General features: G+C 44.5%; 1 protein-coding gene across 3 annotated transcripts in view; it reads left to right on the plus strand.

The window, feature by feature from the left end:
• Window positions 1-27,729, plus strand: part of LOC120740560 (transcription factor COE3-like) — a 142,759-nt gene that overhangs the window by 83,472 nt on the left and 31,558 nt on the right. For 2 of the 3 annotated variants that reach the window (XM_040043009.1, XM_040043011.1), the window contains exons 7-10: window positions 11,413-11,494; window positions 11,576-11,693; window positions 15,901-16,034; window positions 17,831-17,957. In XM_040043009.1, the coding sequence (XP_039898943.1) occupies window positions 11,413-11,494; window positions 11,576-11,693; window positions 15,901-16,034; window positions 17,831-17,957 (461 nt within the window). The remainder of the gene's footprint in view (window positions 1-11,412; window positions 11,495-11,575; window positions 11,694-15,900; window positions 16,035-17,830; window positions 17,958-27,729) is intronic. The other variant, XM_040043010.1, reaches the window with a different exon arrangement.

The raw sequence follows: 27,729 nt of genomic DNA on the forward strand, positions 1-27,729 counted from the left end.
GGAGGAAAACCTCTTAATAATTTGCTAACTAATGCTAACAAGGCCTATGAAGTCTCCAACATGGGTAAATTAAAGTTGAGGTAAGTTAAAGGACCAGAAAATGCTAATATGCCTACGACAATGCAATACTACCTTGGCCCAAAAAAAGCTTGAAAAATGCTACACCTGCTAATAATCGAACCTACTTTTGCTTCCTGGGTATGGCAATTTCGAGATGAACAGAATCAACTTTTCAGGATTTACTTACCTGGATGATTGAGCATGCATCAAGACATGTTAAAGCTAAGTTTTGGCTAAACGTTTACCTTTTCAACAAACGATAACTTTTGCTAATAAAAAAGTGCCTAACAGATTGCTTTTTGAGATGGCAAAATGTAAAGGGCTGAAACATGTTTTATATTTCTTCATATATAAAATGCATATTTAAAAGTTAAAAATCAAAAAGTTAAAAGGGCTAAAACTCTGGCTAATTCAGCTAAAAGTACAAAGAGACATTTCGTAAAAAACAATGTAAAAGTAAGAAGAAAATAACTGGCAACACATTCTCCAGTGCTTAGGAAAGAGTTTAACAACAAAACAAAATTGGAGTAAATTTGCTGATAAACGATAAATCTTGAAACCTGAGATAAATAGCATTGCTAACGTAGCATAAGAGCATAAGATAAACAAGTGATTACATTGTTTTTCAATGGAGTCTTTTCTTAAGCTTGGAAACTGTAATATATTGTAATCTGAGTTACTTTAGTGGGGGTCATTTTAGCAGAAGTAAAATAATGTATAACTCTATTTTGCCCCTGGAAATCCCTGCAAGACCCTTGAAGGTTGCCTGGAGTTTGATGGATTTCAGTTTGAGAGCCAACAATTATATTTTCATATCTAAAAAGACAGAATGCGGCTCTCTGTTTAAATCTACAGAGTATTTCTTTTTTTAAATTTAGCAGAGCAGACCCCTCACTGTAACCTCCGTGAGAAAGCCAACAGCTTCTAGGCTTCCAGGTTCTGTCCAGTTTCTTCCAGGTGGTTCCCAAACTGTTTCCAGGCCTGTTCTGGCATATTTCTCACTGTTTGCATCGTCTGTGGATGTTTATCTGGTGGCAGCTGTTCTCTCAACGTGCACTCTGCCTAGCAATATGGTACAAACCCGTACACATGCAATGTACTGCTCGTCATGCCGTAAACTACAACTCCCAGGATTCCCAGAGGGAATCTGGGTGATGGGGGACACTGGGTTGGCCATATCGCAGTGTGGATACATGGAGGAGCAGAGGCAGGTTGATTAGATTGGATTTGTAGGTGTGCTGGGGTGGACAAATCAATGGAAACATGCAGATGATGATTGATGTTTGGACATCCTTTGCATTTCAGTCAGCTTTAACTTTATTTAATTGTACTTAGAAAATTTTGCTTTGTGGTTTCTGATTATCTCTCCATCTAGTTTTGACCCAGTCATAAAAATTACAAGTTTTTAAACAAAAGATCTTTTGTTTAAATGCTTACTTCATTGTTGTTTTTAACAACATCTAAAAGGTTTATTTGCATGTTTTTATGATTTGAAAAATAGACGATTCGTTCACATTAAAATTAGACGGTGATTAGATTTTTGCGTGTTTAGCTGCGGGTGAGGGTTTGCAATGTAGGGAAAAATGTAAGATCCACTCATATTTTAGTGTCTCACAGGGAAAACTCACGGATCAGATGAGTCTAGCTTTAACCTTAGTGTTACAGTTTTTGCTTTAAAATGTTGAGTGTGTGTTTTATGCCAAGTTTGTGTGTCTGGGTGTGAGTTAAAAAGGCTTACATGTGTGTGTGTGAGATTTCATGCTTATGAGGACGTGGTTGTTTTTCCTCTGAATTTCTCACTTTTCCAGCTCATATTTATGTCCTGATGTCACACACAAACACACACACACACACACACTGGCTGCAGTGTTGCGTCACACAGATGATTTTTCAATTGCAGAGACAAATATGCTGATCGTCATGACAACGCTGCCAAAATACAGCTGGGGAGTAACCTGAGTTCAGTGTGGGGGAGTGAGTATGTGCTGGTGTTCCTGTCGTTGTGTGGACATGATCATTGGGTCACTATGTGAGGACTCTCGCTTTCTTATGGGGACAAAGACCGAATCCCCACAAGGTCAATAAATCAGTGGGTGTAGAACTGGTTCAAGATTGGAGTACAGTTAGTTTGATGCTAGGATAATATTACCATAAGGTTAATTTAATCTTACAGGTTATAATACAAGGTGTGAATAAGGTTAATTTCTGGTTAGTGTAATGGTAATACACTATATGTATATATAAAATAGCATAATTTATATTTAAAAGCAGTTGGTTTTCCAGTCAGGAACTTTCAGGAAACTGAAGGTGTTAAAGAGAGTACAGTTTCCTTGAAGTGGGGTTATATAAGGTCCTGAACCATAGCTGCTGTGTTTCCTGCAGCAGGAATTATTAGGCTCAACCCCCTAAGACGATTTTATACAACTAAAGGAATCAGTATGAGTTCAAGTGGGTGATAGTCTTTGGACTTCACAAGACTCCATTCATAAAAAGTGGAATTTGTCCTCATAAAAACAGGGCTGTTTTTAGTCTACTGGTGCTGCGACTGGTTAGGTAGTTCTGTAGTTTTACTCTGTTTATTTTTGGTGTTGTTGGATTCACACTTTGACTTATTCGCTGTTAGACCAGCATTGCATCTTTGTGGATGCTGCAAGAAAACTTTGAGAGCAGCTGGAGAGTGCTGCTTCTGCAAACACACCAGATAATAATTTTAATATTAGGTTTAATTAGAAGTTAGTGTGGCTTGACATAGTGTTAGTGTAATCTTAGAATAAGGTTAGGATGATGGTGCATATCTGAAGTGAAGAAAACATGGCTGTGTGAAACGACTTATTCTTATATGACAAGATATGAGATGTTTTTGCAGAGTGTATGCTGCAAAGAAACACTGGTTTACTCTCTGTCTGTCTCTCTCAGGCAGTATGAAATAATTATGGGATGTTCTGTTTGTCTCTGTGCTCCAGGAACTCAGCAGGGTTTTTTTTTCCAGTACATACACAACATCTCTCCAAAACATTTGTACACACACACACACACACACACACACACACACACACACACACACACACACACACACACACACACACACACACACACACGTATTTAACCTCCAGCTAGCAGGAAACAACAGAACACAAACAGGAAGAATCTACAACACTTTCATGTTAAAACATCTCTGCTGTGTTCCCGTTGGCTCCAACATGACTCCCGTACAAACAAGACTCCTTATTCAGCCTCTTACATCCAGGCCTCCGAATATCCGTTCTGAGCTGTTTACTGTCACAAAAGTTTAAATAAATAAATAAATTATAGTGTCTTCTATTATCGCCACAGGCCTCCACACTAGGGGGCGCTGTAGATACTTGCTTTGATCCAATCACATGTTCTTGTTTACTGATGGGCTGTTACATAGAGATGGTGCATTTTAAATATATATTTTTGTAGTTTTAGATTCAAACTACGGGATTATGATGGTTAAACAAACTCACAAAAGCGATCATTATTATCAATAATCTGTATGTTAACATAGAGGAAATTAGAAAAACGAATAAATGAGTCTAACTGTCAGCACAATGTAATGTTGGTTATTATTTATTAGTGTAAGGTTAGATTTGATGGGACGGTAGGACGGCAGTGTGATGGTAAAATAGGGTTCTGGTGAGATTCATGTAACATTAGGATAAAGTTAGTTTAATCAGATTAAGGGCAGGATAATGTTATGGTAAGGGTTATTGCAGTGTTTGGCTTACGTTACTGTCAGCGTATTGCTGGAAAAATGTTTTGATATGAAATTAGGATGAGTAAAGTGAGACTAATGAAACAAGGTTATGAAGGAGTTAATATAATGTTACAATAAGGTTAGTTTAGCAAGCTTAATGGGATGACGAGGTTAATTTTAAGTTTATTGTAATATTTGTTTTCAACAATGTTAGAAAAAGGTTTGGCTTAAGTTGTTTCAAAGTTTGGATAAGGTTAGACTAAAGTTAGTCTGGTAAGCCTATAAGGTCAGTATCCTGTTAGGATAAGGTTTTGGTAAGGTTAGGATAACGTTACTGCAGTATCATCAATCGGGCAAGGTTAGGATACTATTAAGGTAGGGTTAATATAATGTTTTAAATACGTTAGCAAGATATTAGAATTGGTTTTTGGTTATTATAAAGTTAGTATAAGGTTGGGGGTAAGGATAGAATAATTTTACTCTAATGTTAGTGTATAACGTTTGTTTTAAGTTGCTATGAAGATAATGTGAGGAAAGGGCTTGGGTAAATGTGTTACAGCGTTTCATTTAGGCTAATGTTAGCATCATTTTAGAGTAAGCTTTGGGTAAAACTACTACATAGCGAGGATAAGGTTAGAGTAAGGTTATTATTACATTTTAGTTTACTGTTATCATAACGTTTGGAAGATGTCAGGGTAGTGTTACCTCAAAGTTTGGATAAGGTGAAAGTTTTTTGGGTAAAGTTCTTGCATTTCTTGGTTTAGCTAAACGTTAGCATCATTTCAGACTAGCGTTTTTGGTTACAAAAAAGTTATAAAATCTCAAATAAAGTGAAATTCTGTTTTCTGGTGTTGTGTAAGATATTGTTGGAACAGTGTTAGCTAAAGTGTGGACGTGTTTCATATTTAGATATCGTTACCGGTCTGTTGTAACAACCGTATCAGGGTCAGAGAAGTTTAGAGCAATTAGCGTCTGAAAAATCTTCCTCCCTGTAGATGAACTCCTTCATGTGTTTTTAGATTTTGGCTTTTGATCCTTGCAATGGAGTCATCATGTTTCCAGCCTTTTGGAGCGATGGATTTTGTGCCACATTATTTTTAAATGAAGAAAAACTTCCCTCCGGTCACAGAGGGGGAGGAAGAGGCGGGGATGGGAGCATCGCTTTCTTTTTTTATTATTGTGATCGATTCAGATTGATTACGTTCACATATTTAACGTGACGCGCTCCTCTCTTACTGTTGCTTCATTTGGAGCAAAAAAAAAAAAAGAGAGGGGGCGGCCGGATGACGTTCCGCCGCCGCCACTGCCGCCTCCTCCCAGAATGCATAATGGCGGCACTCAATATTTCAGACGGAACAAATGAATTGCGCGAGGCTCTTTTAGCAGAATAAACTGCTTTTGCGCATCAAGACAAAGTCTGGGGACTAAGGGACCGAGGACCTAATGTGTTGTGACAATAGACAGTAGAGAGGCTGTGTGTGTGTGTGCGTGCGTGTGTGTGAGACAGAGGCAGATCTGTTCCAGGGACTGTTTTAGTGCCTCATCAAATATTTAGTTTGATTGTACATGGTCCTGTAATTGCCATCTTGGCTTGTGAATTATTGATGGCGTGTAGCAGAGCCAAGGAGGGCCCTCATCCACACACACCCACACACACACACACACACACACTGCTCGCTCATGTGCTGTAATAAGGCCAGACAAAAGCAAAGACACACACACACACACACACTGAGGCTGGTGCTGAGGCCAGTGAATCATCATGTAATGGTAATGGGCATGAAGCTGCTCTTGTTTCATATCCTAATTAGCTGCAGAGGAGCATCATCTGAATTCCTCAGTAATTATTTGAAGAGGGCGTTTCAACAACACGGCAGAGTCAATATTAGACTTTACTCGACCTTCTAATGAGGCGGCCCTTCTTCTTCCTCTCCTTCTGATGTTTTTGTAGCTCAAGCTGCCTCCCAGCTTCTCCTTCTGTTATTTTTATTTCTCGCTTTTGTTTCTCAGCTGCAGATCCTCCACGGTTTGTTCGTTAGCTGCAAACAAATGAGATGTGACGGCGAGGCGGTTAGCGGGTTAACCAGGACGGATTGCTGTTAGCTCGCCGGCGGCCCCGGCTCGCCACGCTTGGCTTTGTGTTTCGTTTCAGTTTTGTCACCCGTAAGATGAGCTGGAGCTGGTGGCGAAGGCGGCGGCGTGCTGGCCCAGACTCGCCGGGCGGTCAGGTGGTAAACCTGCAGCGGCGGGTGGCGTGGTGGCTTCTCACAGAGAGCATCAAACTGTGAGGGCGAGCGACGGCGGCGGCTGCAGGATCAGCAGCACGGCAGCTTTTAAAAATACTCCTGCTGAAATATTGATTTTTTTTTTCTGCTTCTTTTTCTTTCTTGCCTAACGTAATAAGTGAGACACTCCAGGGAGGGCTGTGTGTGTGTGTGTGTGTGTGTGTGTGTGTGTGTGAGAGAGACAGAGAGAGAGAGAGAGAGAGCATCCTCGCTCAGCCCTCAGAGTGTGTGTGAGTTCATTTGAACTGTGTGTGTGTTCATCAGGGCCTTGTAATCTGAGCCTGACATAATTGCTTCCCATAGTGCACTGGGTGTGGTCGGGGTTGACATCATCTAGAGTAGCCGGCGAAAATGCTGAAGTCAGACCGACGCCCCCCCCGATGTGAGCTAATTTAGCTTTAAAGGCGCTCCACTGGAACAATTACACCAGCCGCGGTCACTTTCCTTCTTCCATTCAGAATTAAAGGCCTCAGCAGCGATCGACCACTCACAGGAAGGTTTCAGGACTTTCTACAGCTACCACATAAACATCGAGGGCCTAGAGGTCAGAGGTCACTCAGGGATGACTGAAAATGACTAGAAATAACCAGAAACTAATGAATAAGTGACCAAAAACAGAATGTATATATATAAACCGAGATACAGAAGGTCATCAAACAACCGCGGAGAACCACAAAATGGCTTTAAAAAGAGAAAAATTACTACAAAGACGACAACGACGCACAAAACAACGGCGCTGAACTGTAAAATGGATTCAAAGAGATGAAAACAAGAGCAATTAGAAGCAAAGCAATGAAACAGAATTGAATAATAACCAGAAATCGAGATGGAGAAACACAAAACTACAAGAAATAATGCAGAGAGAGATAAAAACGACTTCAAAAAGACACAAAAAAGGACTTTACGGAAAGACACAAGGTCAATGAAAGCCTTCAAATAGACTTGAAATAACTGTAGAGAGAAACAAAATGAGGCAAAATCCCAAAGGACACAAAACAACCACAAAGAGAGAAAACGGGATCAAAAAGAAAATTTAAAGGACACAAAATTACTTAAGAAAAACAAAACGACCACAATGACACACACAGGCCGACTTTAAAGACGTAAATTGGCTTCAAAGAGACAAAAAAGGAGCCCAAAGGACACGACATGGTTTTAAAGACCACAAAGTGAGAAAAAAACTGCCCTTTTAACAGCTTTCTTCTGATTCGCTGCCCCTCTCAAACAGAAGGTTCAAGCAGCAGGTGGGAAGGACACAGAAACCTTTATATATATTTTTGTTACCCGTCCACCTGAATCCACACTGATGTAACCTGACGTCCACTTTAAAGCCGCGTGTTTCCCGGGTGCTGCCGCTCCGTGTGACGGGAATAATGGGAACGGTCTGGTGGATGGTGTTTAATATTCCCACAGGGGAGAACCAGGTTTGTGATTTAGCTTTAGTTCCTAGGAGGGGAAATCTTTTTTGACTTTAATATCATGTTGAACACAACTGCTGTTGTGTATTCCCTCCACGCCGCCTGCCAGGCTCTGCTCTCCTGAAGGGCAGCGCTGATTTCAGAGCTGCATTACGCTCCGCTCTCCGTCCTGCTATAATTGATTGTCGGTCGGTGTAATGAGGTGACAGCTTACACCAGCAGACTCCGTCTCTCTCATTATCTTTACCTCCTTTTTAAGAGCCTGAGAAGAAGGAGTAGAAGAAGGAGTCGGGCGGGCTAATGACGGAGCTCCGCCTGCACGCTTCGCTTCATTATTTATTGTGTTTTAATACGTTTTCAGGGAGGAGAGCGGCGCTCCTTCACTGTCTCCTCGTCCTCTCACCTGCAGTGCTGTCGACCTAATCCTCAGACTTTCATCTGGTTTCAGTGGGAAAAAAAAAAGGAAGCGATCCAGGTGAAAACTGCTTCCTCCATGTCAGGTTATAATACTCGAGTACTGCGAGTATCAGCCTGGTTAACTGCCAATCAGGAAGCAGGTAACAGCAGGATGTTTTCCACTGTAGGAACTCGAGGTCAGTTTTATCATGTCTATGTGTGCTCCGACTGCAGGACCTGCCCGGTGGGGCTTCTTTAGGGCCGTTTAAGGGCAGCTCCCTCTCGACAGCTTGGGGAGGCTGCTGGTCAAACTGGGAGAGGACTACAACTAGAAGCCTGTGATGTCCACGTGCGAGGTGCTTTTGGTGTAACTTGGATACGACCTGCAGAAGCAGAGGCCACCAAGAGATCATGGCTCTGTTTCAGAGGCCGATACGCTGCAGCTGTGTCATAAGAGGTTCATTAGCCCTGATTCATGCCCTGTTTCTTTCCGTTTTACTTTCACTTGCTGGTCAGATTTACACATTAAAGAGTATGCACAGCCACCCTTCCACACCGTACTGTTGGGCAGTGCTGACAGCTCAGTTGCACTGATGATATAACCTGGTGGGTTAAACCACCGGTGGGCCACTGTACTTTTCAGAGCCACAGAGCTTTCAGCGCCTCCACCCCGGTGAGGTTCATTCAGCTTCCTGAGAATGAGAACGACCTGAATTAGCCACACCTGTCTGCAGAACCGCTCCCAGAATTCAAACACCTGGCTGGGATCGTGCTGGTCCACCTGTGCAGATCCGGTCAGGGTCTTGGAGGTTCCTCAGCAGCTTTTATGATGTGGGGCGGGTTGATTCACTGGTGGAGAACAGCGAGGGTGGTGGTTGGGGGTATCATCATCAGCAGAACGCTGACCTGTAACCAGATGCCCGAGCTGTCAGTGGTTTTAATGTTGTGGCCGTTCTACGTTTATGTTTGGACTCCTTCCTTTGTTCTGATTCTACACAAAAATAGTGGGTGCAGTATGTCGACATGTGCAGATATTTAAAAAAATGTGTGTGTGTGTGTGTGTGTGTGTGTTTTAAGTGCCAGTGTGGTTGAAAATAGATGTGCCTGCACTGGAATATTGTTGGTGTGTACACAGTATATACTGTATGATTGTGTGTATTCCATTGTGTATATTGGGTGAGTGTGTAGTGTGTGTGTAGTGTGTGTGTGTGTGTGTGCCCCTGGTCTTGTCTCCAGCTGCGGTTTAATTCAATCCGTATCGATCCATATCAGCTCTCTGAAGGACTCAGTATCATCTGAATGGAGCTCCATATTATTCTGTTCACTGCCATAAAGGGCATTAGAGCCTCCAGAGCAGCAGATCAGCTTTCAGTCAATACACACACACACACACACACACACACACACACACACACACACACACACACACACACACACACAGCTCGCCGCCTCCCTCTGCCTCCTCGCTGTGTCTCTTTGAAAGGCTTAGTTCACCCCAAAATTTTGAGGATTACATTTGATTGTTTCCATGTAAAGTGTTTCTATTTCTGACTTTATTTATTATCTACACCTAAATGATATTTGCTGTTCAGACCTTGGATGGCATCTGAGGAATGTGATTGGCTGCAGGAGTGCAGCCACTTCCTGATGAAGATCAAGTACCCAAACACTGCTTTAGGACAGCGTGCAGGCAGCAAGCAGCCGTGTGAAATCCTTCTGCAACATGCGCATAACTGTGTTTACAACCAGAGGAAACGGACCTTTGCTTTCTTACAGAAATATAATTTGTCTGTTAAATCTAGGGACACAAATAATTTATATGAGGAACATACAGATGTTATATATCTCTATGGTGAACAGATTTTAAATCCAATCTCGAAGCTTTGAAATATCTTTGAGAAACACCTCAATTTTAAAAGTATTTGAAGCATGTTTAAAGGAGCACACAGCCCATTTATTTATAAAAATCTGACTTGTTGCGCATAAATGTGTGACATGTTTTTACAGGGTTTGTGAACACAGGTAGAAATGAATAAAAGGAGCGATGGTTAAAGAGTGTGTGCTTCAGTAATCAAAGTTTATGTTGGAAGCTTATGTCATTACGAGCTGTTACGGTGCAGCTGCCGCGGCGCTCGTCTCCGCTCGGATTCTGGATCTTGTTCAGTTTCTATGTCTCTAATGGGGGCCGTTATAAAGTAAATACAAAAGGACAAAGCTTTTGAAATAAACCGGATGAGGGGGAAGAAGTCCCCTCTGGGTGAAACGGCTGTTTTAAGTTGGAAAAACATGAAAGATTTTAATGAAAAGGGGTCGAGTTTAAGAGTGTTTACGCTGTAAAAACATAATTATCGAGAATCAGGAGTTAAGGTGGAAGTCCTGCGAGTACAAACAGCCTCTAGCATACATCCACTGATAAAGGTATCAAATATGTCTTAGTTCCATCATTAACGAGCAGCTAAACAACGTTTTTGGTCCAAATTTGATTAGAAGTGTAAAAACGCCGTCAGACTGCACAGAACAGTGAAACAGGCTGAGCGCCCGCTGTGTGTTTTTAAAGATATTGTTACTGTCTTATTAAGGTGGAAATCGATGCCGACCTCGCACAGCCCCCACTCCCGCACCCCCACAGCTCCTCATGCACTCCCAGCATGCTTTGCTAAGGCAGCAGAATAAGGAGGAGGAGGTGAAAAAGATGGGGTGTGGGTATTCTGCCGAGGTTATCCCCTGGTTAATGTGACATGTCTGTCTGCGACCTTGCCGCTTGTTAACTGCCCGGATTATTATTGTGATAATGTGGCAATTAAAAAGGAAGCGCACCATGAGAACGGGGTGGAGGGGCTTATGGTCCGAGAGATGGATGTGCACAGATTACAAGGCAGTGGGAAATGCATTAAGGTGGCAATCCATTCTGACCCCCCCTCCCCCTCCCTTCACCGTCCTCCTCCAAAGCTGCTGGTTATTACCGCCCATCCTCATTGATATCCATTTCCAATCAATACTCCTCTGCTGCCGTAAAAATCGCCGTAAATCAACGCGCGGCGAGCGAGAGATCGGGCGCGCAGGAAGGAAAATCAAAAGGCGGGCCCTAATGAGACGCCATAAGTCTGCAGGAAGTGTCGACCGCCTTTATCAAGACGCCGCTGCAGAATTGTAATTTTATCTGCTGCTCAGATAAAGAGGCGATATGTGACCCGACACGAAGAAACAGCAACACATTCAGCCCTGAGACAGGCTCCGTCCTCTCAGCCTTTCACAGGAAGATGTAGCAAATCTGTGCGGTTGTTAAATAAATGTGTGTGATTTTAGCTTCTGCATGCAGTTTAACATTTTACGTAGCCATATAAGTGTATTTGGACTGATGCTGGTAAAACTCCTCCTGATGCAAATGAGCGTCCTGCAGAGTCTAACTGAGCCCGGCTTCCTCTGATTCTCAAACTGTGCCTGTGTTCTGGTTCTCGTCCATTTTGAGCAGCAGTTCAAATGAAACTAATCGTATTTCTCTCTTTTTTTCCTGTTTTGTCTACACATCTTTCAGATTCTTCCTGAAGTTCTTCCTCAAGTGCAATCAGAACTGTTTGAAAAATGCAGGAAACCCGAGAGACATGAGGAGGTTCCAGGTAAAAGTCCAGCAGGGAAGCAGTTATCTTTCATGAAAAATTAAAAATCTGAAATAACCCTGAGGGCTGTGTCCACAACAGGTGGTGGTGTCCACTACAGTCAATGTGGATGGTCACGTGCTGGCCGTTTCAGACAACATGTTCGTCCACAACAACTCCAAACATGGCCGCCGAGCCCGACGACTGGACCCCTCTGAAGGTAAGATGTGACTCAAATAGATCAAATTATTGAGCAGGGTACAAAGTTCTGGTTTGGATTTTTTTGTTGAGGTAGAATAAAGACAGAATCATAAGCTTTTGTCAGAAGTTTGTAGGACTCGTAGGACTCATTCTGTCGGCCATGTCGATCAGAAGATGTGTAGAAGGTTCAGCTGCAGTTGTGTTTAGTCAGTAATAGACCGCAGCTGTTAAAAAAGTACAAAAAACTCTGAGGTTGGGATCGGTTTCTCCAGCAGACTGCAGGTTTCTGGCTCTTTGGAACAAGGTGAGAGGATAAGCAGCTCACAGGTTAATCTGGTCTTCCTGCTTACGTTTGGTTGTTGTTTATTAAGTGAAACGTCAGGACTGTATGAAACTCTCTGCCGGCTCAGTGTCCTGCTGGATGTTGCGTTCCTCCGGGGCACGGCGAACAAACGCTCCGTTCTTCCACCTTCCAAGGCGACCAAATAAAATGCATCATCTGCGTATAAACTTCACACAGTGAAACTCGACTCTGAGAGCTGGAGCTCAGCGGCAACATATCCTCTGAAGTTGTAAACTTTAACGCCACTTTGCCCTGTCCCCACTCTAATAAAACCCGATGACATAAGGCTCTCGCTTGATTCGACCTACTTGGAGTGCCAGGAGGGAGGGGCTTAACCAAAGCTGTAGCAGGTTTTCTGGGCAGAATCAGTAAAAGATATTTCATTTGTGCTCACCGAGGAAGCCCACCAATCACATCCTGTTATATTCTGTCAGAGCATTTTGACACGAGTCAGTTGGAACAAATCAAAAACCTGTTTTTCTTTTAACCTCGTCCTGGTTAAAGTTTTAGGCCTTGGAGCAGCAGGTGGGTGGGGTTACCTGCAAGTCCTACAAGTCAACCTAAACAGGTCCACATTAACCTCCTGTTACTGTCTACAGCTCTTTAGGCACTTTGTCTTGTCCCATTTGGCAACTCGTCTGGGTAACAGAAAGCCTGAGGTTTTTTCAGAGCAGTGAGCCAGTGCGTTTCCTCTCATACATCAAACTACCTCACTTTGCTGTTTCCCTCGACTCTGTTAAAGATGTGAGGCTTTGCCAGGAGAGATGGTGTAACTCCTTCACTTGTTAAAACTCACTTTGAACGCCAAACTCGTGGGGCTCACCGTACGGGGCGCTGGAAGTGTCAGGTGACTGTCGGTGACAGAAAAGTCGACAAGCCGGCGTTCTTACGCCGCTCTTCCTCCTTAAACAGTAAAAAGTCCTCTGACACCTCCCAAACCACATCGCTCTGAAGTTTCCCTTGACTTGCGTTAAAGTTTGAGGTGTTTCCAGGAGAGATGGCGTTCCTTCACTTGTTTTAACCCACTTGGAAGCAGGCGGGTCTTACAGGGCATCAAGAAAGCAGTTTGAATAAATACACTTTTGCATGAACTCCCAGCACTTTTAGCCAAACACCGCCCCTCTGAGACACACACAGCAGAGTCCTGAAACAATTCAGCACCAGACATCCACCGTGTCCTCCCCTCAGATGCCTCCCTTTGCCGTTTCCTCTGACTTTGGAAAAGTCTGAGACTTTTCCAAAAGCCGGTGATGTAATTGTCTCGTTTGGTTTAACCTACTTGCAGCACCAGGTGGGTGGTGTTTATCACACTCGGGGCATTTCAGTCGAGATAAGGCTTCTCGATCAAAGAAGAAGCATCTGCCCTTTTTCTGAGCGTGCCGTCCTGCAGGCCCGTCTCCAACCGCGTGGCACGTCCAGAGCTCTAAAACAAACGCTTCTTGACACTAATCTGTCAGCGCTTTCAGCAGGCTGGGATCCTTGTGTGTCTCACCTGTGAAAGTGCCTCGGGATATTTAGGAAAGTTTATCAAATCAGCAGTCAAACATTCATGAGCACAAGTGTTTTGCACTGAGGATGCTGCGTGTACTGTACGGCGTCCTGCAGGGGCCAAAAGGGGATCGTTGTTTACCAGCCGGTCCTGTATCTCAGCCCACGGAGGGAAGCCCGAGGCCTTTCATCTCATCCAGCCTGGGATGTTTTCAGAGACGATAAAAAGCCCCAACATCTGCTCCCGCCTTTGTCACCAGCTCTCAGCCTCCCGTCTCCTCGATAAAACTTTCCACCGCCGGCTCCTCGTCTTTGTGTTCTGTTCATTTGATTTGAACCCCCCGTCGTTCCCTTTCCAGCACAACCCCCCCTTCACACCCGCTGGACTGTTTGTTTACCGCTGTGACAAAAGGGGGAAATTAATAAGGAGGTGACAATCGAGTCCTCGGAGCAGCAAACAGCCGCAGCCCTCTGCAGTGGCTTCAGGGGCTGGGGAGGCCGAGTCTTTTCATCTGAAAGAAGTTAGTGCTGCAGCCTTAGAAGGGCAACAAGCATCCTGAAGTGTGGTTCCCAAAGCAGCGTCTTTAAATATCAGTTCAGTCTTTCAGCTTCCTGCTTAGAAACTTGACACATCCAGAGATTTGCCTGGAGATGAAGCCGAACCATTTCCTTCTGATTTAGGGAGGCGCTGGTCTGTTTTAAGAAAGACACGTTTGCTTCCAACCTGGATTACTCACATCCAGTGTAGTCCAGCCTGATAATCAGTATTTAAGTGATGGAAACCGAAAGCTTTGTCTCTGGAGTCCCTTCACTTTAGCTTCTTTAAAAACATCTTAAAATCAAATCAAATCTTTCAGCAACAGGTGAATTTGTAAATAATGATCTTATGACCCTTTAAAGCCTGAGTGTAAACTGAGTGTTTATTCAGCCTTCTGACAAAAATAAAAAAATATGGGTTTACTTACATGATTTTTAATTTGTTTCATTTCTGCCACATTCGACATTTTTGTGTAGTTTATTTGTCACAATTTGTTTGTCGTATCATAGTAAAGCATTTAGCAAGATGTAGGGTTTAAAAAAAACTCACAGTGATGACGTACATGTCAGATACGACACGTGGTGTTACGTGGTGTTAAACCTGCCAACAGCGTTTTTAGCGTTTTAGCCATTACAGATGCCTCACCTGTTCGTCCTTTGAGGTGGTTTCTGTGCTTCTCTGTCAGATCTGGAGGCACCTTAAGCTGGTTTTATGTCGAATTTTTCCACAGGTTGATTTATTTATCAGTTTTCAGTAAAGACGGCAGAATCTTGATGTCTCTGCTCGCGTCGGGCCTTCATGCAGATGTATAAACAAAATGTAAAATAAGAGATTTATCTAAATCACTCAGAGCTTTCTCAGTGAGCTCACGCTGCCAGTAACTGCTGGCAGAAAGTCATTACCGCGCTGATAATAATGGAGAAAATTCTAACTGGGATGTTTAATCGAGTCTTTGAATGCAGCTTTATAGATGAGATCACATAATAAACAATGAGAGACTCGTTCATGCTCTGACTGGAATATCAGATCGTCCTCCCAATAAAACAGCTCTCGGTCCGGGAAAAGGTTGTAAAGCTGCGGAGCCTCGGCTTGCTTTGCGTCCGTCCGCCTGTCTGACTCGACTCGGCTCGAGTCCGGACACCAGTCTAGTCATTACGGAGACACTGTTTATGTGGAGAACCTTATTGATCTCTGTGGCGTTGGAAAAACCAATCATTTTGCATTTTGTATTAGAGGGAGAGTAACACACTGAATCTGACTGAAAGCTCTCTGTGGGTGTAAGAAATGTCACAGCTTTAGGGTTGTTAAAGATTTGTTGCCTTTTTCATTACCTTCCCCAGATGAAACATCTAAATAACGATAAAAATATCAGACTCGTCGTTCTCTTCCTGCTCGCGGAAAGTATGATTCTCACGTCGGTCTGCATGTGATGCAGGATGAATTCTGACCTGATTTTCAGGAAGCAGCGCGCTTCAAAGGGCATTTCTCCAGGAAGAACACACACTCACACCATTTGTTGGACGTCTGAACCAAAGTGTTTAAGCTGGCAGATAAAATTTAACAGGTTTTAGATGAATTATGTCACACAGGCCTGCAGACCTCCAGCCCTGGAACCAGACTGGTTGGTGACCAGTTGGCTGGAGGTTGTCAGTTGAGGTGAGTCTCGGAGAGCCTTGCTGTGATTACTTTGGTTGAACATGGCGTCTGGGACGAACGCCGACTGGAAGTGTGGAGCTGGTGCTAAAGGGGCCCACCAGCTGAATGAGCTCTCTAAAACGATCTGATGTCTGTTACTTGACCTCTGTGCGACCCCAACTGTCACTCATGCTGCTGTCATGTGTTTGTATGTTTCCGAAGCAGCCACTCCCTGCATCAAAGCCATCAGTCCGAGCGAAGGCTGGACGACTGGCGGCGCCACCGTCATCCTCATCGGGGACAACTTCTTCGACGGCCTGCAGGTCGTCTTTGGCACGATGCTGGTCTGGAGCGAGGTGAGACAACTCTTATTCAGATATCACACATTAAATGCTTTACCGGGTTGTTTAAGGCCCCGTGTTTTGCACTCTAACATTTTTTAGGCTGATCGCAGTGAAGAAATAACTTTGGCACAGAACCTGTGCTCCGAGAACAACTGCACAAACCGTACATCATGTTCTCCATCTTCATCTTTCACACACACACACACAAACACACACGCTCGTATCATAGGAACACCTGCGTCTGTGTCTGCAGCAGGTCTGCGTGTCCCCAAAAATATGCAGATTCAGTGCGAGCTGAGCTGCAGGAGGAGCTGCGCATACGGTGCACCATGAAATATTGAAGCGAGTCCAGAAGAGCAGAACACCTGGCGGGGAAGGAGGGAAGATGCACCTCCACACGCCGACGGAGCTCCTGACTTTGATCAGCGTCGTGTGGCGGCAAGCAGACGGACTCCAAAGCCCAGCATCCCTCTGAACACAGACTGCATGCTGACCCAGATCCCAGTCAGGCGGTCGGTGCGTTCTTACTCAGAAAGTTTTAACAGAAAGAAGAATCGGCTGCTCTCGTTCCGCTCCTCGGCTATCGTTCCAGACATCCACTGCTGTTTGTAAAACTCAATATTTATCGTGTAGAAGAGGCGGAGAAATCTGAGGACGATACAGATGATAGAACTGATGGGTGTGATCAAAGGTCGTGATGCCGAACCTCCAAAGAAGAAAAGCAGAAGTTTGTGATGCAGAGATGGATTTGCAGACGCAGACTGAGGGCAAATTAAAAACATGTAAAACCATCATTTTTACTGTAGTTTGAGTAAAAACTCTCTAACATGTGAGGCTCAGAAAATTAGCTTTTTTGGAGGATTTCCTGTCATATGTTGCAAAATTCCAACCCAGCAAAAACCTGCTGAAGACGCATCTTTGACTGAGATTTGGTTAAAAAAAAGGGAAAATTTACTTTGCAGGTCAGTGAGAAAACATCTGAATATCCCTGAAAAGTTAAAGGCCTTCATTAGATTCCTTTTTGCCTGAAGCCTAACATTACGCTGTTCCCTCTGAAAAAAAAAACGCTGGTGGGATTTTTCCAGAGTTTGTGTTTATTATAGAAAATATTCTCTGTGGGAAATAAAAGCTTGGACTTGTTTAGCTCAGCGAGATAATCACAAATTTGCAGCACTTTTAAGATTTCTTTAAAGTTTGCTAAAAATAAAACGTTACTCTGTAAACGCACTAACCACCCACTAACTTCCTGTGTTTGCTGTGATGACATTTACTGTCGTGTCTTGCTGTCTGAGCTTGCGCCGTCAAGCTTACAGAGTACTGACAGACCACGTATGGAGTCACTAAAAAGTGCACGAGGCTACTGTCCCCCTTACTCACAAAAAACAGGTCCAGACTGTCTTTTACGCCTCGAGCCATCAAACGTTTGAACTCGAGCAGGTTCAGGCGGCTCACTTAATCATCCCTAACATGTGAGGAGGGTGAAGGTCTCTGTTTATGGTGTGATTTATGTTGATGTGTTTGTTTTTGTGTGGGTATACGAATGTCTGCTGACTTACCCCACAGGGACAAATAAACTTGTTTATCGATCTTTTAATGACTTGTTACCACCTTCTTTGAGTTTTTAAACTTGTGTTGTGTTATTTTTTTATATTTGGAAACTGCTCAGGCTTAGAAGAAGATGACAGTTTTTTTGTTTCGTGAGTTTCATAGTCGTCCTGATTATTTGAAAGTTTTCCTCATGATTCCTGTCTGGTTTAAAGACTGCAGCTTGAACATTTTGTCCTGTTTTTGTTTCTCTCTTGACTCAGCTGATCACCCCTCACGCCATCCGGGTGCAGACCCCCCCTCGCCACATCCCAGGGGTCGTGGAGGTCACGCTGTCCTACAAGTCCAAACAGTTCTGCAAAGGAGCTCCGGGACGCTTTGTGTACACCGGTAAGCTTTCAAACCAAACCCCGTCGTCAAGCGGAGTTTTCTAAACACTGAAGTTCTCAGAGAGGTTTTAAATCATTATCCAACGGTTTGATAGTGATAGTAAAGTACCGTCAGTTCAAATTCACCACCATTAAATCCGTAAAAGGAGAATAAATCCATCCATTACTGAGGTCTAAATCGTCATGTGATGAGGCTGAAACCGAGTGGTGCTTTCACCCAAAATAAAACGTCTATATAACATCTACAAAGTTTGGCCTCGTCGCTCATATTTCAGTGTGAACAAACTTTCCTTCTCAGTTCTACTGGTTTATGCTGGTTTATACTGGTTAATACCTGCGATTTAAGGTTTCAGATCTTGAGACTCGAGGGGTGATCCTCACCATGGAGGAGTCACTGTAAACACTTTTCCACGTCCTGACAGCAAGGTAAACATTTTCCCCGAACGACTCCCTGCTCTGCTCCTCCTCCGCGCGCCCTTCAGCCTCTTTGTCAGCCGTCAGCAGTCAAACGTCCGAAGACTCGATATCTGACTCTCAGATCAGTGCTTCCACTGTCGCCGATTATTCCGTCAGAATATCCAGATGTCATTCAAAGCAGCAGAAAGGTCAGCTCGAAGGCTGTTTAGCCCGATAAGTAAATGTCACTGCGTCGGGTTGTGAAAGAGGCAAGCGTGTTGGAGTTTTCTGTTTAACACCAGTTTATCGCCGCCTCCTTCCTCTCGCACTCGTCTTTGTTGGGGGTGCCGCCTCCTCCGACGGCAGGGCCACGCTCACAATGGACGCTCTGGCCGCCGCCTCCTTTTGCAATGCTAATCTGCGATCCCATTTACAGATACGACTGACAAGAGCAGCACGTTGCTTTTATGTGGAGGTGTGCAGTGAATAGAGCCTGTTGTTATCTCAGAGTCCATTAGAGGATGTTCTCCACCTCAGAAACACGCTGGAGGAGGCCTGAAGGAGCTCACAGAACAGCCACACCAGCTTTTCTTACATCAGATTCAAGTGTTTTACATAATGAGATGAGCTGAAGAGTTGAAAAAAGTCCCCAGAGTTACCTGAAAAACAACAGCAAAGTATATAAAAAGGCTAGAGGTTGAAGGCATTTATGCATTATGTCCATATTTCCTGCTTTTCTCTTCTTCGATGTCATAATTAGATTTTTTTCTGGGTTTTTGGAGTTTGGTTGAGCTGTAATTGAAATTTGAAGACATTTAATTGGGTATTGGGATGTATACAGCGTGTATTTTATGGAAAAAATAACGAATTGATCACTGGGAATGACGTTCATTAGACTGAGAATCAGATACTGCTTCGCTGTCATGCAATGTTCGCACGCATTGGCTGGTGAGGATGTGGTTTAATGAGCTGAACGAGTCGTTTTGCTGAAAAAACGCACAGCGGTCTGTAAAAACTCTGGTCTGCTCCTTTAATCCAGCCTCCACAATCCCAACCAAGAAACGGGAACATCTGACTCCAGCTTGATTGATGGGTGAAAAACAAAACTGAGCGTCCCCGAAGGCATCGCGAGGCTGAACCCGACAGGTGGCCGCATCATAACGCCGCTCAGTTTCTCCTACCCGCCGCTACTCGTGCCAGGGAGACGGCCGCATTGTGCACGCTCGTCGCCGCTTCATCTGATTTACACATGACACGTTCAGAGACGCAGGAGCAGGCGTGTGCGCTTCAGTGCACGCTCAGTGTGCCAACAGCGTGTTGTGTTCATGAATGTAAAATGAGCTGAGTTTTAGATACCGAGCAGGCGAGCGGCAGGTAAATGAAGAGAAAACAGCCTGCTGATGTCACTTCCTTCACGAGCCCACACACAACAAAGCCCATCAAACCCCCCTGGAAACCCTTCAAGGCTCCTACTGTTTTCATAAGAATACCTGGAGCCTTTTCAAGGACCTTTGGGGTTTGCAGGAGGTTGCAGCGAGGTCTCAGGTGTCTTTGAGTCAGTTTTCTCGGGTTCAAACTGGTGAAGTGAACCTAGATGAGTTTCCAGTGGTTTCTGAGCAGATCTAGCCTTCTAAAGGAAGTTGTAGGCATCTTAGATAGGTTCCAGGATTTCGTCTAGTTGTGTTAAAGCCTTTAAAGGCTGTAGTCTGTAGTCCTTGAGGAAGTTGCACAAGTTCCTTGAGAGTGTACAAATGGGGTTTAAAAAGATTTTAGGCATCCAGTCTGAAGACTGTTCCAGCGGTTGGAGATGCTCCAGGACACCTTGGTCAGGTTTCAGTGGTCTTTAAGGAGGTTAAAGGGACTTGAAGGATCTAGATTTTGTAAGGAGGTCGTAGGTATCAGTAAGCAGTCTTAAGCTGATTTCAGCGGTCCTTGGAGAAGTTCCAGTGCTCCTAATTGTTATTAAGGTGGTTGAAGGGACCTTGAGGAGTTTCCAATGTTCCTCAAGCAGGCCAAGACTATTTAATGAGATTCCAGGGGTTATTAAAGAACTTCTTAATTATTTAGTTGGTGGTCCTTGAGGAAGTTGTAAAGGTCCCTTGAGCAAGTTCCAGGGTTTTTAAATAGGTTGGAGGTGTCCTTGAGGAAGTTGTTGGGGTTTTCAGGATTCTCTCCAGTGGTTAGGTTGAAGTTCAGTGTGCGTACCTGCACATTTATACACCCTAAACGGGGAGATGGGTCTCTGCCAGCCAATCAGAGAGCAGCTCTTCTGTGAACATTCCCGTTAGTATTCCCTCGTTTCCTCCCCCGGCTGCTCTGCCTCTCCTGCTGCCTCTGAGCTGAAGGTGGAGTGACGAGCAGTGGGATCCGAGTGTTTCCCAGATTTCCCGTCTTCCTTCCTCTCTGCAGCTTTGAGCGGCTTCAGGATTTGATCCCGCGGCTTCGCTCGGAAAAACTGGCCAAAGGCAAGAAAGCTGAGCGGAATGACAAAAAGCCTGAGAGCTGAAAAGGTTCCTCCTCCTCCTTGTCTTCCTCGCTAATCATCTGCACTGCAAGCAGATTACCACTGAGATACACAAATCACCTGGCTCATTGTGCCACATTTAACGTTTATTTTTTATTTTATTTGCATTTAGTTTCGATGATAAATCCATTTTTACTTTAAACTGTTTTAATGTAAACGGGGAAATTAAAAAGAAACACACAATCAGTAAATTTAAATATTTCTTGCCAGTTTTGTTTACTTTTTATTTTCCAGATTTAGATTTTTGTAGTTTTCTGATACTTCTGGGGGTTTTGTAGTTTTGTTTTTGTAGTATTTTCTTTAAGAACTGGTTCTTAGTAGTTTTTTTCACTTCTTTTACTTTTGCAGTTTAATGTTTTTGTAGTTTTATTGGATCTGCAGCTTTTTCAGGTTCGCAGTATCTGTAGTATTTTGTGTAGTATTTACTGTGTACACTGTATTTTTGTAGTATTCTGTGATTCTAATGAGCACTTCTCTAGTACTGTGTAGTATACTTGCTGGATCTGTATCCTGCAGTGAAGCTGTAGTACTCCTGTAGTGCTCTGGCATGGTAGCTGTAGTACTCCTGGAGTAGTACTGCTGTAGTACTCCTGCAGTGTAGCTGAATTACTCCTGCAGTACTGTGTAGTTTTCCTGCAGGCCTGTGGTTTCTGGTGTTCCCGGTATCTCCCTCCACTCGGCTGTGGGTGTTGAGTCGCTGGTGCTGCCGGGTCCACACCTCCTCTGTGCTTGTAATGCACGGATCAATGCAGCCTGCGGGGGGGAGGCTCGGGGGAGGCGCGGGAGGGGAGCGGAGCTGTGGGATCGATGGGTGCTGAGTTATTGCGGCACTCGTCCACTGATTTTTAGAGAGCTGTGTTTTCCCAGGAAAGTCAATACCTCCAGGCTCCCCTCATTAATTTCAACCCCTCCATCCCCACTGCGCCTCCCTCCTCCCCCTCCTCCTGCAGCTGCACCTGGGGATCTGCAGCCCTGGAGAGAGAAGGGTGGAGGAGGAGGAGGAAGACAGGGAGAGAGAAACTGAGATGATGAAGTCAGATGAAGGGGGAGAAGAAAGAAAAGGAGGGAGGTGTTGCAAACTAAGGTGATGAAGTCAGATCCAGGGGGGAGGACAAGGAGGGAGAGGAGGACGGGTGGAGGAGGAAGAGGAGTAAGAGGAGGAGAAAGATGTGATCCCGGGTTTTAAAAAGCAGACAGAAGGAAAAATATTGATTCCTGATATGGAGATCATGTTTGCAGCAGATTATTGATGTAGTTCCTCCTCCAGGAACAAAAGTCTGTGCCCAGTGTGAGCAGGGAGGCCACGAACTGGAGGCAAACTGGAGGCGTTAACTGGAGGACACCCAGCACCAGTATCATCATCATCATCATCAGGCAGGCCTCAACATGCCTGACACCCCCCACCCCCCTTTTCTGTACACCTGGGAACTGCAGCTGCTCAGCTGTGTACACTCCAAAAGTATGTGGACATGTCAGCATTGCATCGAAGCACTCAGTGTCCGCATTATTACAGCAGCTTCTCCAAACTGAGCACATCCTCTCTCGGCTGTTCTGTTCTACTTTTATGGAGCTGTTTGAGTTTTACTGAGCTTGTGTTTATCCTTTATTGGCTGTTTTCTCTGCTTCACCCTGTGGAACATTTTACTTACTCAGATTTTTGGTTTTGTTCTTTCTTGTAGAGATTTAACTCTAATGAGCCAAATTATTTCGTACTGGTTCTTTTTTCTTGTTATTTCTGCTGCTGTGGTGCAGAAATCAGTGTCTGTGGGTTTCATGGGTAATGTGCTGGGTTCTGGATGTTTATATATACGTGTGAATATTTCATGATTTATACAGTAATTGTTATTTATACTGCATTTTTAGTCTTCTCCATTTTTCTGGGTTTTATTTTTTAATATTCTGGTTCTACAGGTTTGTAGTTTTTATGCTTCTGCAGCAGCTCATCCCTGTCCTCTCCTGCCCCCTCTGTGGAAAACTGAAGGTCAGAGGTCAGACTTACTTCCACACAGACTGGTAGAACTATCTGCTTAAAACTCGCAGTGTGTTATTCGAAGTAATGACAAACTTAGTTGAGAAAAACTCAAATCCAGGTCTCAATTTTTCAGCTGCCAGTTCCAGACCAGATGTTCCAAACCTGTTATTCCAGCTTCAGATCACCTTTGATATTCCAGGTCTGGTCTAGATGTTTTGGCAGATCTAAGGATGATTCCTGATCTGATATTCAGTTTTTTTTCCCATGTTTAAGGAGGTTGTTTTTTCTGGAGTGCCCCGGATTTGTTCTGCAGTTTCTGTTTCATAGAAAATTAATCTTTCTGGATTTTTTACGATGTTTCCTGCAGTTTCTAACTTTTTGTTTTCCTCATTCACGTGTTTGAGATGTTACGTGTGATTTAAACGCAGCCGGACTTGCTTAAACAGGTACTATGCACAAGGTTTTTTTGTTTTTGTTAAAATGGCGTGTCTCTTTAGTGTCTCTGCACTTTGGGGCTTTTAATGATTTCAGATCTGTTTCTGAGGTGAAGTTTCTTGTTTCCACCTCCGAGCTGGAGCACTGTAGCAAATGTAGCTCCCAGCTCTGGTTTTAAATGCTGCTTCAGAACAAAATACCTCAGAGGTAGCCGGTCCCTTGTCTCCTGCAGGGAAACGTACTGCACTGATGTTACGCGATAATCCTCACGGTGGTGGTTTTTAAGTTACTGGGATGCACCCTCCACCCGTCCCCTCTCCGCTCCGTGTTTTTTTTGTTGGTGGTTTTCCGGTGTGGGCGTTGGGATCCCTCTGGGACCGGCCCTGAGATTAAGCAGCTCTGCAAATAAAATCCACTCCACTTACTTGGATAATTGTTTTACTGGAATAACTAAAGGATTCAGTGTTTTTCTGTGGATGCAAAGGTCAAACTTCTGCTGATTTAGTGCCGCCCTCCTCACGCTCTCCCAGTGCTCAGTGACGGCTGACGAATCTCAGTTTATCCTGTTTGTTCTCCATCTTACTTCTCCTCTTCATGGAAAAGTCAGAGGTCAGAGGTCAAGCCTACATAGGCAGCCTGACTGATACTCCGAGTGTTTTACAGGTCTGACTATTCCAGGTCTAAACACGATGATCTTGAAGATGTTTGACGTTGTTTATGTTGCTGCGTTCATTAAATAAACGAAGGAGCTGTAGCGTTGCCCAAACTGAGCTTAATTTAACCACCTGATCATTTGGGATGACATCACTAGAACGGACCAATCAGTGAACCTGTATGCCCTCGTGTGATGCAGACCTGGTTCATTAATAGCAAGTCTGAACTCAAATGCAACTTCCTCACTCTGAGCTCCTCTCTCAAAGTACAATGAAGCACTTTGTAAGTTCTGCTCTTCCTCCTCCTCCTCCTCCTCGGCACACATGGAAAACATTAGCAGATTCTTCCAGAGGGTTCGCTGAAGGTCTGCGAACGTGTAACCAAGAGCCCGGCGTTACACCTCCGACCTCAGCTGGAGGAGAGGAGGAGGAGGCGCTCCCTCTGTTTTCGCTGTTCCCCCCTCTCCTGTCGACACGTCTGAGGCACCGTTCGCTAATTGACTTCTGAATTTTTATTGTTTAATTACTGTCGCAGTAACACATGGAGGCAATTATCTGTAGCCTGCTCGGGATCGGCTTACAGCGGCTGACGGAAACAAAGAGAGGACGAGGCAAACGCCGTTTATGGCAGGACTCGCAGTGAGGACAGAACTCATAATTCAGCTCGAAAAACCTCCGTCTGAACCACCGAAACGTCACTTCAGCCTCGTCTTTTTATTATATTTAACCCTCTCTGGCCCCGACAGCAACAATTCGCAAAGACAAAATGCTGGTTTACAGGAGGAGGGATTCAGTGCGCTTTAGTTTTGTAGTTTGTGGGTTTGTTTCATGTTGAGTTGAACAGACTAAGGGCCAGACGTACTAATCATGAGGCCACAGTTTGGCTATAAGTTCAGGATTTGCTCTCTCCAGAAACAACACAGCTAACGAGCCTGCAGCTGCTTTACTGCAGCTCAGACCAGCGTTTAAACCTGGAGTCAGTTTTAGAATAACTCTGACACAAACACCTGGCAGAAAGCGCAGATCACTGCCCCGCCCTGATCCTGGTTCTGATAGAGGTCTTTCCTGTTTTATGGGAGTTCCTCCTTCCCACCATCGCCAAGTGCTGCTCACAGGGGATCGTGGAATCTCTCTCCAGTTGTCTCTCCAGGGTCTTTACCTTATAATATAAGGCACTTTGTTGGTCGTTTGTTGATCTATTAAGGAAATTTCTGTGAATTGAAATTAAGATTTTGGCTGGTCGAAGCCATTAGCGCACGGCATGAGGAGCAAATTCCTGGGTAAAAGAACGTGTTGCTCTAAGTGCCCCAGTGAAGCTCGTTCAGAGTGAATGCCAGACGTGATTGGCTGTTCAGGTTTGTGACTCAGCTGTAGATTTATTTAAAAACCGTCAGTTCGTGTGTTTTTGTTTTAGTGACGTCTAAATCTCGATTAAACATCATCTTCATTTTGTGTTGAAAGCTCACATCTGTGCGACGCCCAGAATAACTCCAGCAGATGTTTAAGGAGACGTGCTTCAGATGTTACCTGTGATTTAAGCACAGTCGGACCTGCGGCGGCGTTATTTCTTCTTCACAAGCGTCAGACCTGTTTGCAGCACAGAGGGCGAGGCGAGGAGGCGGATTAAAAGTGAGGCGCTTGCATCAGTCAGTGGAGTCATTAACACCCTCCTCCACCTCCTACACCCGCCTCTGCTGCAATCGATGCTCATAGAAATTTCATGAACTTTAAACAGTGATTGACAGGCAGCTCCGGCCCCGGCCGCCGCCAACGCCGCGCCCTCACAGAGTGTATGAAGTGACAAAAGTTACTGGAACATGAATTAACTGACCGTCGTGTGTGTGTGTGTCATGTAAAGTCTCATTAATAGAAACTTGATTATCTAATTCAAATCTTTAAGATGAAGAGCTCGCGGACTGATGTTGGACAGATGTTCAGCAGATTATTCACTGTGAAGGTTTTTCAGCCCTTTGTCTGCAGGTCCTCTCAGGATTATTAAAAGCACTTTACGCTCCCCGCAGAAGAAGAAAAACACACCTTTGCAGGTGCTTCACAGTCAGGAAAAATACACATTTAAGAGTGCATGCAGGCAAGTTTTTATCGATATCTAAGTAGTTAAACTCCAAAACTACAGATTTTTTATGATACAGTTTGGGTTCCGGTCGACAAAATTTGTTCTCTTCGTGTTCTTTCCCCGTGTCTTGTCTTGTTTTCTGTGCTGAGGACTCGACGCCTGCATGGTCACGCGGTGCATCCTCGGCACGTTTGAACAGCACCAACCTGTCGAGGCTTCATTCGGTGAAGTTCAGCACTTTCTTCATCTCGGAAGAATTCTGTTTTCTCTAAAAATAACCGCATACGGTCGGTGTCTTCACCTGCAAGGACGAGAACCTGAGCTATCAGAATGTTTATTTTTTAAATTGTTCTCCAAAGTTTTCCCAATCAGGGAACCAAACAAATCAACTTTTAAAGACAAACAGCTAAAACGCAGGGTCAGGAGCTGCTGGGATCGTCGCTGATGGTTTCTAATATCTCACAGGGTTAAAACGATCTTTCATCTTTTAGTGATCTAAATATAAACAGAGTGGTTTTTTTTATGTGTTTTTATTCTTCACTACTACAAAACACCAGAGGAAACCCGTCGTCCTGCTTTACCTCGGCCAGATGTTTAAACTTTAGATGCTTCATAAAGGCAGAATTTATGGTTTGGGTGTTCCTAATAAAGTGATCAGCGAGTTTGTGTTACAGAGTCGGGATGTGACGCGTCAGGAGGCGCGTCTCAGTCACTTAGCGGCGATCACACGGCAGCAATGAAACAACACGAGCGCTGTCGCGTCCCCGCCTTTGATCTCGCCTCTCGTGTCGTCTTTTAATAGACGGCAGAAGTGTGCTCTCCGCCGCGGGAATTCCTCGACTCTCAGCAGAGACGCACCACATTTCATATATCAAAGAGCTCCACTTTGGGAACGGGGACTTGTGGAACTAATGTCGGGTAATTAGCCATTTCTGCGGGGGCATTTTCGGCGGCCACTCCAGAAAATAATAACTTCTCAGGTGGGGGGCCTATTTCTTTGAGGCACTCTGCTCGGCCGGCTCTAATCACGGCGAGGTAATTATTCGCTGATTAACACGCGGCGTCGGGGCGGATGTTCGCTCTAATCACAGGGGCTGTTGCGTCAGCGACGGCTCTCGGAGGAGGAAGCAGAAGGGAGTGGGCGCTCATGTGGGTTATAGAGACGAGACGACGGTACCTGAAGATACCTGAAGACACCTGGCGGGTTCGGGAGGGCCGACTCTGATCTTCATCAGAAGATCGCGTCAAGATCTTCATTGCGTAAAGAATGAAAGAAAAACATTTCAACATCAAACCAACACTGACGCCAAAATCCTCTGCAACATGGAATCATCCGCCACTGAAAGTAGACCCCAAAGTGCAGATAGACTCAGAGTTCATACGTTTGATCTGTTTTTGCTCATTTTTATCTCTCTTTCCATTTTCTGCTTGTTTTACTTAAACACGTGCAGACATGTCCTCACAGGACCGCCCTCCTTGTCACACCAGTGTGCACATCCATGTAAAACAAACAAGCTGCAGAGGAAACTTTACGCTCGCTGTCATTTACAGACCTGCCTCGTCGCCCCTGCTCTCTGCGATGACTGAGTGATGAATTGGAAGTCGGAGCAGATCAATAATCCGCTGAAAAGATGCTTTCGGGGTGTTATGGCAGCCTGTCAGCATGCCCCCCACCCCAGCTGATGCCGGTTGGCCACTTGACAAGCAGAAAAACAAATC

The sequence above is a fragment of the Simochromis diagramma genome, unplaced genomic scaffold, assembly GCF_900408965.1.
Source record: "Simochromis diagramma unplaced genomic scaffold, fSimDia1.1 OVJJ01000433.1, whole genome shotgun sequence".
In the NCBI taxonomy this organism is placed as follows: Eukaryota; Metazoa; Chordata; class Actinopteri; order Cichliformes; family Cichlidae; genus Simochromis; species Simochromis diagramma.